This window comes from Entamoeba invadens (assembly GCF_000330505.1).
Source record: "Entamoeba invadens IP1 unplaced genomic scaffold scaff_1105074725225, whole genome shotgun sequence".
Classification (NCBI taxonomy): Eukaryota; Evosea; order Mastigamoebida; family Endamoebidae; genus Entamoeba; species Entamoeba invadens.
The window spans coordinates 5,799-19,742 of record NW_004443552.1 but is presented as its reverse complement, the minus strand read 5'-3'; the positions used below and the strand labels follow the sequence as shown (position 1 = coordinate 19,742).

General features: G+C 35.9%; 3 protein-coding genes across 3 annotated transcripts; 1 reads left to right on the top strand and 2 right to left on the bottom strand.

Moving 5' to 3' along the window:
- Positions 1–233: 233 nt before the first annotated feature.
- EIN_379290 (hypothetical protein) lies at positions 234–1,642 on the top strand (the record flags this gene model as incomplete). Its single annotated transcript, XM_004258785.1, has 4 exons — positions 234–347; positions 463–771; positions 835–935; positions 982–1,642. The coding sequence occupies 4 exons, from the start codon at positions 234–236 to the stop codon at positions 1,640–1,642; spliced, it is 1,185 nt and encodes a 394-aa protein (XP_004258833.1).
- A 76-nt stretch (positions 1,643–1,718) lies between these two features.
- Positions 1,719–5,628, bottom strand: EIN_379280 (hypothetical protein; the record flags this gene model as incomplete). The annotated part of the gene is made up of 2 exons (XM_004258784.1): positions 1,719–4,879; positions 4,941–5,628. The coding sequence occupies 2 exons, from the start codon at positions 5,626–5,628 to the stop codon at positions 1,719–1,721; spliced, it is 3,849 nt and encodes a 1,282-aa protein (XP_004258832.1).
- A 361-nt stretch (positions 5,629–5,989) lies between these two features.
- On the bottom strand, positions 5,990–11,038 carry EIN_379270 (hypothetical protein; the record flags this gene model as incomplete). Its single annotated transcript, XM_004258783.1, has 1 exon — positions 5,990–11,038. One exon carries the CDS (start codon positions 11,036–11,038, stop codon positions 5,990–5,992), a length of 5,049 nt encoding a protein of 1,682 aa, XP_004258831.1.
- Between the last annotated feature and the right edge of the window lie 2,906 nt (positions 11,039–13,944).

Below are 13,944 nucleotides of genomic sequence, written 5' to 3'. Positions count from 1 at the left end.
AAAAAAGGCGCACAAAACAGTGCAATTGGTATTTGATATGTTTTGATAAATTATCGAAAGAAAAAAGACATGGAAATCCCCTGAAATGGAAGGGTAAAGGTAGTGAAGATTTATTGAAATAATGGAGAGAGTTTTGTTGTGTATTTTACAAAGGCTGTAAAATCTTTTGAAGGCGACTATTTCAAAAATGGAGAGAAGAAAACTCGAAAATTGAAACAACTTGATAAAACAGAATGAAACAAAAACAAAAGAAAAAGCACGTTCAGACGAGCTCAAGCTCTACACAACTCCATACCCTCGCACAACCATTTGAAAAAAGTCTGAAAGTGAAGGATGCGTGGTTCGATGTTTGTTTATCATAAACTTTTAAGAGGCGATTTACTTGACATCTATTTTGAGTTACATTATGATGAAGACATGTAGCTTGAAATCTTCAATTTTGAGAATAGAAATCACTGGAAGGTCCTCTCCGTGTTAAATAAAGATGTTACAAGCGGTGTAATCAGTTACTTGTTACGGACCGAACTTTCGGACGCGGAGAGACAACAAAACGCGGACTTACTCTTATCGTTTTATGTGGGGTGCGACAAACTGAAAGAACTGATTGACCTTTGCGTCGAGATGGATTACTTCTTGAAGGTGAATGATAAGACGAAGTATTCTCCATATACCAATTTACTCATGGCAATAGTCTTACGAAGCTGTAAGGATCAATTCCAAGAGTTCCAACAACTTTTGATTAAGCGGGTACAAAAGTTGAAGGGGGTATCTGTTTGTTCTTCTTCCTCTATTACTATAGTATTGGAAACTAATGAATATTAAATAACACAATAGCTTGATGACAAGAAAACGTCGACGTCTGACAAAGATTTAATGAAGGTGAAAGAACTCCTCAATTCGTTTGTAGAAGGGTGGATGACCCAAAACTTCCCGACGTTTGTTGAATCAATTTTAATGAAGAGAAAGATGTTAATGGTGTAGCGTTGTCATGTACATCTGGTCGAAACAGTACCAAACGTTTTCAAACAAAATCTTCACGAAGGACGATGTGTATAAAACGATGGAGAATTACATGTTTCTGTCTCCATTTAATTCATTTGTATATTTGTGGATGAACCAAACGGAGAGTGTCCAGTCGATCATTTTGTTTTCGCGGCTCATGCAGTCGCTCTTTGTCACAACGCAAACGGATTCGTACTGGAAACTTTGGATGAAACAGAACTCGCAAGATTTATTAAAACAAGTCTTCAAATTTGTGTGGAGGATAAAAGACTTGGAAGTTGAGCCCAACGTTGCTGTCTCGCAAATTCCACGGAACGTGAAGGGCCTTGTCGACTTTTTGAACACTGAAGAATCGAAGAAAGGCGTCAAGAACTACATTTCAGAGTATGGCATACGACTACTTCTATTAACAGGGAAAACAGACGAGAGGTCGGTCAAACTCCAATCAGTCCAAGCAGAGACATACTCTCTCTTGGTCGCATCGATGAACGACAAACTCAATTTCTTACAACAAATGTCGATAATGAAGATGCGAATTAAGGATTTGCATGAGGAGCGACGTTATTTGAGGCAACTCCTTGGCCCTGAATATATGAATGACGAACATGACGAGGAACAAGAAGAGAAAGACGAGAATTGATTTTTTAGTGTTGTTTTAGAATTATAGTGTTATAGTGGAGAGTTATTATATGACAAGAAGAACGCAGCTCAATGGCTTAATGGCATGTGACGTGGCAGAACTGTCCATTGGAATACGTCAAGTGCTCTCTAAGTGCAATTTTTGTGCCGCACAATTTGCAGATTTGACCGTACGGCAATTTGAAGTAACGTCTTGGGGCGTTGGCGACAAGTGATTTTTGTGACGCGCTTTCGAGTTTAAGTTGAGAGAATTGGTGAGAGAAGTAGTGGATTGCTGGAGTCAATTTGATCAAGTCACCGGTTGTTTTCAATGTGTCGAATAACTCGAAGAAGATGTTCTTTTGGTCGAGGGTATATGTCTGGATGTTAAATATCCAGTCCATTTGTTTTTGAGTCATTTCAAGAGGAATGATTGGGTAAAACATAGAAAAGAGTGTGAGTGCCACTTTTGGTTTAAATGGTAGTTCGACTGAGTTCTTTTGAAGGAGTTCCCAAATAGTTCTATTGAGTAATGGGGAGTATCCGTTGTGGTCTCGTAAACACACGCAATGCAACACAATTTCAACTAAAATGTTGTCTTGTTGAACAGAAAATGGTCTGTAAAACTGTCGAATAAGAGTGATATAGGATTCAGGGTTAATCCCATTTCGATACCCTAATCCAATTTCAGTGTTAACGCTCGACAAATAATTCGCAAATCGGTCGTCAAAGATTTTTATGAATTCATCCTCCCCAACATCAACAAGTCGCCTCTTTAACTCAACAAAGTATTGACGAAGACCTTCCATGAAACTGACGTGGTGTTTGATACGACACTGCAACCTCCACGACAACCCAGACGCTTTCTTAATCCTTTCGGAATAAATCGGGTTCGACATACAGTCGATCAATGCCTTTGTAGCTTCAAGTTGATCATTTCCTGGTAATTTCAAATATGCCAAGTAACAGTCGATAAGGAACAACGAGTCCAAAGCAGTGTTCTTGGAAAAGTAAGCTCTTAAGTACCTCACAATTGGCACGTATATCCTCTTCAAACAGACTTTTGTGATTTCCGTGTTCTTGGGAGATGGTTCTTTAGAAAAGACGTCTTCGACGGATGAGATGATCCCCTTCACGTTGTACTCATTTCCACCAAAGAAGTCTAACAGGCCCGGGATGAAGAATGACAACAAGAACTGTAACACCCATTCCGGTATAGTGTTCCCACACTTCTTTGCAAACTCCCTGACCATCTCAAAGTACTTTTCTTTACCAAAGACAATCAGTGTGAACAAGATGCTCTCAGCTATGTGTCTTGTGATCGTCGGCTCAACAAAAGGGATATATGCATTCTTATGTGTTTCACATGCACTTCCTTTTAATGCACACTCCTTGCACGCTCTCGCATTCAGAAAGTCGTCTTGCATCTTCTTTAAATTTGTGAGGAGAATTTCCCTGTAATTGTGGTTGGTGATGTTCTTTATACCGGTAACTCGCGTCAAAAACGCTTTGATTTCTTGTTCAGTCAAGTCGATAACCGTGTCGATCTTCCCTATAAATTTGGTCGAGTAATTTCCATCGTCGTCTAAGTCTCGTTCTGGATATGATGGCCAGCTCTCATTGATTCTTATTAATTGGTTGTACGCCTCTTCTTTACTTTCTAAGTACCCAACACAACAGCGAACTTGGAAGAACTTTGGTGGCATTTCGTTGTGGACTTTATAAAAACATTCCTTTGAAGTGGCCTTTGTTTGGTATATTAACGCGCAACAATTTTGAACGAGTTCTTTCGACGGATTCTTCAGACTTTCTTCGGTCGCTACAAATGTGAAGTACTCCAAATATGCCAATGTAATTCGCTCAGTCAGCCAATCTAAGTTTGTACTGCGTGCTTTACTATTTAACGCATCGGAATATAACTTTCTAAGAAACATCACAGCAATACGAAGACGCGTTTCGTTCTTTAATTCATACGAATCCGCAAGTGTCCACGACTTAATGTGTTTGACACACAAATCGACAGGAGCTTTAAATTCTTTCCCACCAAAGAGCTCATACACCTCAGTCCCTAGCTTCTCATTAATTTCGTCATCAGTGCCTTGTTGCGTCGAGATGAACTCTTTTAAGTACTTCTCACATTTTCTATCAAAGTCGATGACTACTGGATCATCAAACTCCGTCAGAGGGACTGTAGTCGCTACTGTCTTCAGTGCACTCTTTTTCTGTTCCTGGCCAATAGCCTTGATGTTAAAGATACCGTCCAAGTAATTCATCTTGATATAATAATTGATTAGAGTATTTCCACTAACAAAGTCGATGATGTGGTCTGAGAGCAAATAGTCCGTTTGAGACACAATAAGCCCAAGTCTTGCGTGGTCGGGGTTGTACGAGTATAACACAAGCAAGAAAGTTGTCAAGAATATTTTGTATCCTTCTGTATCGTTTGGTCTTCTCTTGGTGGTGTCCTTCTTTTTCAACTCATCTTCTTCAAAGAAAGTGTATTCGTTCTTGTACAAAAGAATCGACAAGTAATGCAAAAATGCCGTTTGGATCTCTGGACTTAATGTGTTCTGCTTGTCTTGTGACTTCTTCTCTGTGATAGACTTCAGTCGATTTAAAACAATTTTAAGTGCAGAACTGCTCTCAGAATACGCATTCTCGTCTTCCCACTCTCCAGTGTACATTCTACTCAATTCTTTCGAGAGTGTAGGAAAGAAACTTTTGATAACAGTGTGTGTCAACATCGCAGTGATCAACAAGATATTCTCGTGACTCATTCTCAGTCGGTAGAATATTTCTTCCAAGAAGGTAGCTGTTCTTAAGTTCTCATCTTTGAAGAATTGCTCTATAAGAGACAAAGCATAACAATATTGCGCCATTTCAGTTTGCACTTTCAGTCGGGGGTCTTTCGCCATCTCAGGAAACTCGTCTATCACTTTGATAGTACTCTCATACAACCCACTTTTCAACGACTCAAACACTTTGTCGGGCCGCAGTTTCAAGTCAAAGCACTCCCCTTTAGCTTTGATGAACATGGGATATGTCGCGTGTATATTAACAACATCATCGACTTTCACTGATTTTATAGACTTTGGCGAACCAGTCACTGTGTTTTTAAGAGGAAGTGGGTAGTAGTACAGTCCATTTGTTCCAACGTTCTGTGTCGATGACTGCTTTAACACAATAAAGAGATTAGGGACTTGATAGACAGCTCCTACAATAGCATTACTGACCTTCGCCTGTAATATTTCAGTGGGCACTTTTAGTGAGTTGTAAATCAAAAGTATCACTCCATCGACTCTCAAATGAAGAGAACAAACAACATAAGTAAATTTCAGACTCATAAGACGCTACAGCATGCTCGTCATCTACTTTCAATATTTTGACGGGACCCTTTTTCATCGCAGTTCGCGAAGCCACAACCCCTTTGACATCTCCAAAAGGCGATATTATAATGATCTTGTCTTCCATTGCTAGTACTAAACTCTTTCCTAAGAAACACATAGCATACACTTTCGAGTCTGCGCAGAAGACTCTGGCCATCGCATTCAAGTGTCCGTTACTCTCGAGAAGGCCGATACTGACGATCTTCTTCTTGTCTTCGTATTTGGCGATGACTGCAAAGTCTTCTTTCACTCGCTCAACACAAAAGACATCGGCATTCATCGAAGTTTGGGTGTCGCCTTGATTGACTTTGTCGAAAGCGTCGACGCCATCGACATTCTTGTCAGTACCTAATTGGTACACTTCAATACGCCCCTTTTGGAGCGCTAAAACCATGTCCATTTGTGGCATTGCGTATATTTGGTCGACTCCACCTTTGATACTGTCGATGACAAAGCTCGTGTGGTACTCTTTGCTAACACCAGCAACTCCAAGACGTTTGTGTCCGAAGAGGACCACTTTCTCAAAGACGTCGCCGCACGTCGACTCGCTAATAATTTGTTGGGCATTTGTGTCATTCACATTAAACGAATTAACTGATATGGGGGAATCTTTATCTACCATTTGAAGAATTACTAGTTCTTATAAGATTTGTGTGTATCAATGATATTCTAGTGTTGAAGTTGAATTAATTATATTCAATTAATTCATTTAGTATTATTCTAATTGCCGGGTTATTATTAAATTGCCAGGCATGATTGTTTCTAATTATTAATAATAAAAATAAATTAAAAATCCGACTTCTTAATTATTATAATAACTTTATTATATATTTGGTTTGACGTTTTACTCTTCTTCATTTATCCAAAAATCTTAAACAAATTACTTATCAATTGTTATATAGTTTGCGTAAGATAGTAATAAAAACAACTTCAAATTAATAAAAACAGTTTGATTAAACAGAAAATGAAAGCTGGTCGCATCACTACTTCATATATCCAGTCGGTTTGTTGTTGTCATCTAATGGAATAAATCGGGGGTTCACTCCATTTATAAGAATGTGCTCAACACGACTTCCTCCATCTATCCCAGCGCGCTTCATCTGTTCCTCTTTTCTTGCTTTCAGTTCCTGTTGTTCAAGTTCCTCTTTTGCCTTTTCAAAGACGTGCAGCTTCTGTTGTGTCTCATTCGCGACAAATTGTAATGACCTCACAATCGATTTCAACTCGTTCACTTCTTTCTGGTGTTCAGTTTTCAATCGGTTGATCTCTCCAACGGCTATCGTCACTTCACTTTTCATAGCTTTGTTCTTGTCGATCACTATAATTTTGGGTTTCATTGGTGACGTCTTCGACACATTCATTTTCTTGTGTAACCCTTCTCTTGGCGTTTCACTTGTTTCAAGCGGTTCGGTGTCTTCTAATTCTTCTTGTGCTGTGCTGTCCAAGTGTTCCACATTCACTTCACTCTCTGAAACTTCGTTCTCCCCCTTTTCAAGCGTCGAAATGGTCTCTAACTGTTCGACGTGTTCACCAACAGCGATATTGTCTTCAAATACAGAGGACTTCTCGGACGCCTCCACATCAGTTGCAACACCTTTTGAATGGTCACTGTGCTCCCCTTTAAGATCAAGTGAACTTGAATTGTTGAACGTCTTCTCTCGGTTCAATGTGTTGTCGTCTTTCTTCGTCTTCAACTCACTCAAGAAGAACTGCGCCGATATCTTCTTCTTCTCTTCCTCTAAGAACTCCTCAACATGTGATAATCGTCGACTCAAATGTTCGTAACTCTTTTTGATATCCTCTTTTGTCGCATTGTCTTGGCTCAATGTTGCAATGCGGTTCAATGTCTTTGGATTCTCTGGAAGTGTGAATTGTGGGATGTCCTCAGTCTCCATGGTGTATACCGTCTTGTCTTCAATCTCTTCTATATCGTCCACATTGTCTGGACAGAATATATTAGGTTCCTCTTCTGGTATTATTTCAACACCTTCGATAATATGAACGCATTCCTCTTTCATTTTGTCAGCGGCACTCTTCAGTCGTCTGTCTGTAGCTAATGAACGTTGTTCGTCTCTATAAAACTTGATAATGTGTATGACCAAACATGGAATGAAGATCGCAAATAACATGAAGAAGAAAATAACAAAGAAGAGTTGCACTTTCCACTGATTTGGAGCAGCAAGAACACACCCATTGTACTCTTCGTTGGGTTTATAATGCTTTGGACATATAACACAAGTGCCATTATCAGGAAAGCCATTGTCACATTTCAAGCAATGGTCGATGTTCCAGATACCATCCAGTTCACAACTGTCTTCACTTGCAAGTTCATCTATTTTACATGTAATTGAGTCTTCTGTTACCGTCCCATTTGGACAAGCAGAACATTCACTTGATCCAAAATTGCTGACGTATCCATTGAGACACGATTTGCAACCCTCATCAGTTGCACCTCGGTAATATCCAGCCGGGCATATATAACAAGACGCAGAACTGGTGTTTGACCAATACCCCAGTGGACACGATTCACATATTTTACCTGAAATACTATTGAAGAAGCCACTCGCACATGGGGAACATGTAAACCCATCAGAATGAGTACCCGGTGCACAGTCGAAACAGGAAGTCCCGACTTGGTACTTTCCGTTGTCGCATTGAATACACTCTTGAATAAATATCGAACCCGAAGGACAGGGTGTGATTGTAATGTTGTAACTCTTATTGTCCATATCTCTACTTAAAGCCAAAGAATCGACACCACTCACCTCCGATGTTGGAAGTGTTGGGAATACAGTTCCCTCACTTCTAATAAGTTGAATGACATCTCCAACAACGGGCAACAATTCTGGATATACAGATATCAATTTGGGGGTTGTTGTCGATGGTTGTTTGTAAGTCAAAATGTTAACAGGATTGGGGAATCTCAATTGGCAGTTTGTTAGTGTTGAAGAGCCAATATCCATTACAAGTGCTTTTGAGATTACCAAAGCACCGTCACATGTCATATATGCACTTTGTACATTTCCACTTAATGTGACAACAGTGCTTAAACCCACTACAAGTTGGTCCAAGTTTTGAACATCACCTATTACAGCAGAAGATGTTGTTTTAATAATAGAATTAGTACCCACGATATTAGAAACTGCCATTGTTCCATTGTTCTCAATGGTTGAGTCGATGATGTTTGTATCAGTCAACAAAAGTGTGTTATAATTAAACAACTTACATCTCAATGTACATTCTGGACCAACATGCATGTTACCTTTGTTAAAAATAGTCTGGAAATGTGTGTTAATATCACCTTCACAAGTAAGGTACTTTGACGAAGTCAACTGGAAGTCGGAATCTGTCTTCAGGTTAGATAAAACAACATCATTGGTGAAGAGTACATTTCCTTTCAAAATATAATTGATTGTTGACTTAACCTGTACTTGGGTGTTCTGATTGAATGAGCATAGACCATTACACGATAGCATCGAGTTGTCTCCATTAGCATAAATTACTGTCTTATCAACATTCAAGTTGCTGACGTTCAAATTGTTTGTTATATATAAATGACTTTCAGTCAAATTAAGTGATTCCAATGTAGTTTCTGTTAATGTCAACTTTGAGTTAGACCCATACACACTTTTCAATTGGGAGTTTGTTATTGTTGTCTCATCTGTTGTATAAAATGTACTCTTTGTAACACAATTTGTGATTACTGCCTTTCCACTTTGAACACTCAATTCTCTTGTTTCCAAATTCAAATTACCATTGAGAATCAAAGAGTCGGTAATAAGTCTTTGTGCTGGGTTAGAAACGGTTATTCTATTGGAGATAGTCAGTGTTGTTGCAGTTAGTTCATAATTGTTCATGTCAAGTTTGGCATTTTCAAGAAATGTCAACTTCTTGATGGTTGCTATCTTGAAAAGAGTAAGTTCACGAACTTCCAAAACATTCTTGTCAACAGTCTTGATAAATGCCGATCTCGCAAATATCGAACCATCACCATCTATTGTGGATGTTTCTGAAGTTGAAACAAGTGTTGTTAATGTAATGACACCATAGTTCCGAATTCTTCCATTGTTAGTCATTGTCTGCACATTAAGTGATGTTCCATATCCGATGTACATATCACCCCGAATTATAACATCCATTGGAATAATGTTGTTGACGTTAGAAAATCTTGAAACACAAGGAATAACCAAAGTGGATTCAGTTGAAGTTACACTTTCAAATGAAAATTTAGAAATACACCCAACAAATTGGTGTGTGTAATGATCAAGCAATGTGTTCGAGAAAGTAATTGATTTGCTTGTTAGAGTTCCAGAGAGAGTGGAATTAAACACATCAAAAGTACCCGCTATTTCAACATCAGTAAAAGATACAATGGAACTTTCTATAAAAAGACTCTCGAATGTGGATAAAGTTATTGTTGGTGTTCCTCCATAGACCATAGCTTTTTCCGAAAACGAACAATTATCAATGGTTTCAAATTCAATATAACCAGTTTTAGAGTTCACCTCAAGTCCTCCTCCAATTGACAATTGACTGTCTTTGCACCGTAGCGTTTTAACACTTGGTAATGAAGAGACGGTTGAATTAATTGTTGTCAATTTTGTTAAAAGACCGGAGTATTTGAGAGTGTTATTTTCGATTGAAATATCCATTTCAGGTTGTTTAGATGCAACAGTTATTGATAAAGTCGAGTTTGAAAAAATTGTACATTTGCCTCCACCAATAGTTAAATCAACACTCCCGCCAAACACATTCAATCCTGCTATCTCGTTTACCATTAAAGTCAAAGAACATATGGATTCACATAAAACAATATTTGGTGTTTTTAAAAGCGTGTTTATTGTTAATCTTCTTGGTAAATACCACTTCTCTGGTTGGACATTCATGTTCGTAGCAACTACTGAAATTACTCTACAACCACTTTCTTTAACATTAAATGTTGTGGTTTCAAGATCATCGATTAAACAATTATCAAAACAATTGAGTGTTCCAAAAGTTGTTGATGTGAATGAAGTTGGAAAGTGACAGTCATAATTATCAATTGAACTTGTGTCCACTGTTACATCAGTTCCGTTGTATTTTAAATAATTCATTTTCGAAGAAGACACAGAAAGAATTCCAAAGAACATTGTGTCGTCTTTGACTGTGATCATAGCAGACTTCAATTTGACGTTATTCCCAATTTCGCAATTTTGTATTTCCCATATTCCGTCAATGGTCACCAATTCTCCATCAATCAACGAATTTGTCATTTTAATAGCATAGTTGTTTGTATTGTGAATAATAATTTCCTTGCCTCTCACGAACCAGTCACTTATAATTGGGTTGTACGTTTCAAATTTATTGAAATAAGTATTCTTGATAACAGGCAGACTCGTGTCCATTGAGATATCATGACATATACAATTTTCGAGAGTGACATAACCAAAGAAACTTGCATCATCGATATTGGTGTCAAACAGTTCCACATTGTAGTTCACACTATTTGCATAGAAGTACACATTTCCTCCATGACTTACAAAATTATTGGACCTCATAATTCTCTGCACTATGTGTACATCTCCATAATTATCGATATCCACAGTCTTTAAGTTGCTTGAGGCATCTTCTATTCGATCAAAGTATATTTCCCCAGAGTTATTGACCACCAATGTATCTGCTGATTGCACATACAACGTTCCCATGTTCTTAGTTGCTCCATTGAGTAATCTGATCTTACAGTTTCCATTGATGATCTTAGCATTAACAGTTCCGAGCACAATCAATTCCACTCCGTTATCAACTTGGATGTTGTCTACATCCATTTTTCCCATTTTAAGAGTGACAGTGCTTTTTATTTGGATAGTTCCCACACTCAAATCATCTGAAGTAAATGATCCAGAGAAAGGTACTATGATTGTGTCTTCTTTAGTAAATGGTGTTATTCTTTCGGGATTCCAGTTAGTCCCCAGAGTAAAAGATCCGACTGTTGCGACCATTTGGTATGTGGTTGCACTCGCAATGTACAGTAGCAAAGCAAGGATAGCAAGCATGTTCGAAGTATATTGATTTTAACGTTCTATCAAATGTATTTCTTTTAGTTGAGTCTTTAACACTTTATATAAATAAACTGGTTTTGTTATTGTCATCTTAATATCACTAGTTTTTTTATTATAAAATTATAAGTTTTTAAAACCTCACATTATTGGAAACCAGTTAACTAGTAAGTCAAGACTATTATTTGATCTTAAACTTTAATGATATTAATGGTAAAATAAACTAATACAAATAATATAATTATTAAAATATTATTGTGATAAATAAAGACATAAATAAAAGATAGTTTTAAATATTAAATTATCAAAAAAACTTAAAATTAATATTTTGATTTTAAATTATAATTAAAACACTTAATATACGGTTCTATAATATATATAATTTAATTTTTATTATGTGTAAAAAAAACTCCAATTGGAACTAGCAATACATTTAGGGTCTCTTAAACCCTCCGATATTTTTCCTGTTTTCATTATGCCTTAGGAAAATTTCATTTTAATCAAAAAAAATAAATTAATATTATACGCATTCGACCTAATTTGTCGGGAATATTTTTGGTTTATATTTCGTGAATATCTTTAAAACAAACGGGAATTAATTATTGTTTATTAGGATAGATATGTCGAGAAAGTTTCTACAAAATCGGGCATTTTATTTTAAAACATTGATTAATCAAAAACAGTTATAGGACAAAAAAATAAATTTACTCTTAATAAAATTAATCAACCAAATATATAACTTAAAATATCAATAAAAATGGTTAAAAGACATACATATTGAAATGTTGTATATTTACCCAAAAATGATAGGTAATAAATACTTCATTTATCTTGATCGATAACATTTCAATAACACAAAATACAAATACTAAAAAATAACAATTCAAAAAACATAATATCCAAAATATCAAAACATATTTTTAAAATGGCAATTTTTAAAATACCATTTGAATTACAAAATAGAATTTATATCAAAGACCTTTAAAAACCAAATATAACAAATCACAAGACATTAAAACTATCCAAAGATGACAAATAAATCAAAACATGTCTAAAATTTACAACAATAATTGTCAAAACGTAATACACACAACACAAATTATAACAAAATCAACTTTGCCATGAAACAAAACAAAGAAAACAATTATAATTTTCTTCACGCCAAAAAATTAAAAAAGTTCGTGAGTAAAAATATTTCAGTCTTTTTGTGATCAATTTTGTATAGATTTGAACTGTTTTGGTTTTTTTGATTGCAACAAACCGATTTTACCAATAAATGCTAAAACATCAATTTATATAGTTTGTTTTTTAATAAAATTTACTAACCTTAAAACTATGAATTTTATTAATAAATTCTAACACTTTTACTAAATTAGTTGTATTAAAAAATTATATTATTATAATTATAAACAATTAGAAAATAAACAAATACATTCAAATTGATTTAACTATTTGGTACACAGTTTAACAAAGTCTTTGGAAAATTTGTTTTGCCAGCCTAGCCTTGTTTTGTTTGATTCATACTAAATCTACATCCGTCTTTTAGGATCGATTCACCCTATTCCAATTAATGTTGTCTAGGAACCTTTCTCCCTTCGATCCTTGAATGTTTTTTCTTCTAAGTATCTGCTACTTCCACCAAGATCTGTACTCAAGTCTGTTTCAATAGAAATTACTTCTCGACCTTTATCTCTCACGTATTTTTGACACCATGTATTTCCTTACTCCTCGTGTGCCTCAGCCTCCACAAAAATACAATATCACCTCTCTCATTTTATTACCTTCCATTTTCAGGGCTCATCCATTCGATAGGTGAGTTGTTACACACTCCTTAGCGATTTCCAACTTCCATGGCCATCGTCCTATTGTCAATATGAATGAACACCTTTTATGGTTCTCCTCATGCAAGACTTGGATACTTTATCTGTATGTTCGGTTCATCCCGCATCGCCAGTCCTGCTTACCAGACTTGGCCGATTTGAAGTCCGCATATGCTCACTCCTAATAAATGTTTATCGTTTAGGATATCTCGACTATTCATAGTTTGTTAAAATGTTGAAAAGTCAAGCTCTCCATTACATCCAATCATTATCTTTACCAATCGTCACTACTTTCTCACTTCAACCTTCCTAAGGGAATATTCAGGTGGAACCATCTGCTAGATAGTTCGATTAGCCTTTCGCCCCATACTCATATATTGCAAGTAATTTGCAAATTAACACGGCCAAGTCCTTCCACCCAAGTTTCCTTCGGCTTCAAACACCACAAGCATAGTTCACCATCTTTCGGGTCCCAACAGTTTAACTCTAGCCTTTCCTAGGTGAGTCCTGCTATATGTTTGGTCCTTCGTTTTCGCTTCATATCTGGGTTTTCTTCCCTTCCTATTCGCTCCAATGTTAACCCTCGTGGAGAAACTAAAAACGTTTTTATAAACCACGAGGGTTATATTTCAATTATTAATCTTTGTCAAATATTTTTTACAGATCATCTATTTATATTGTGTTTTTTCGTTGTATTCTTGGTTTGTTTCATTTTATATTTTTAAAATGGATTTTTTTCAATGTACAGTTAGTTTCAAATTAATTTAAAAATGTTCAACAAATAAATATGATTGTACCAAATAAAATAAAAATATTATCAAAATAAATTTAAAGTGTTTCACAAAAAAACAAAAATGTACCTTTTTTCAAATGTCTCATAATTAATTATTATTGTTTCAAATAAAATTCTTTTTGTACAAATTTAAATTTAAATTGTTTCAAAATTGACATTTTTTGTTTCAAATAAAATTAACAAAAATAATAAACATTTAGCTATAAATCGTTTCTTTTCATCACTTTTTCGGCTATTTCGTTGAAAAAATTACCAATAACTTTTCTGACATCAAACTTTCGATACTCAAA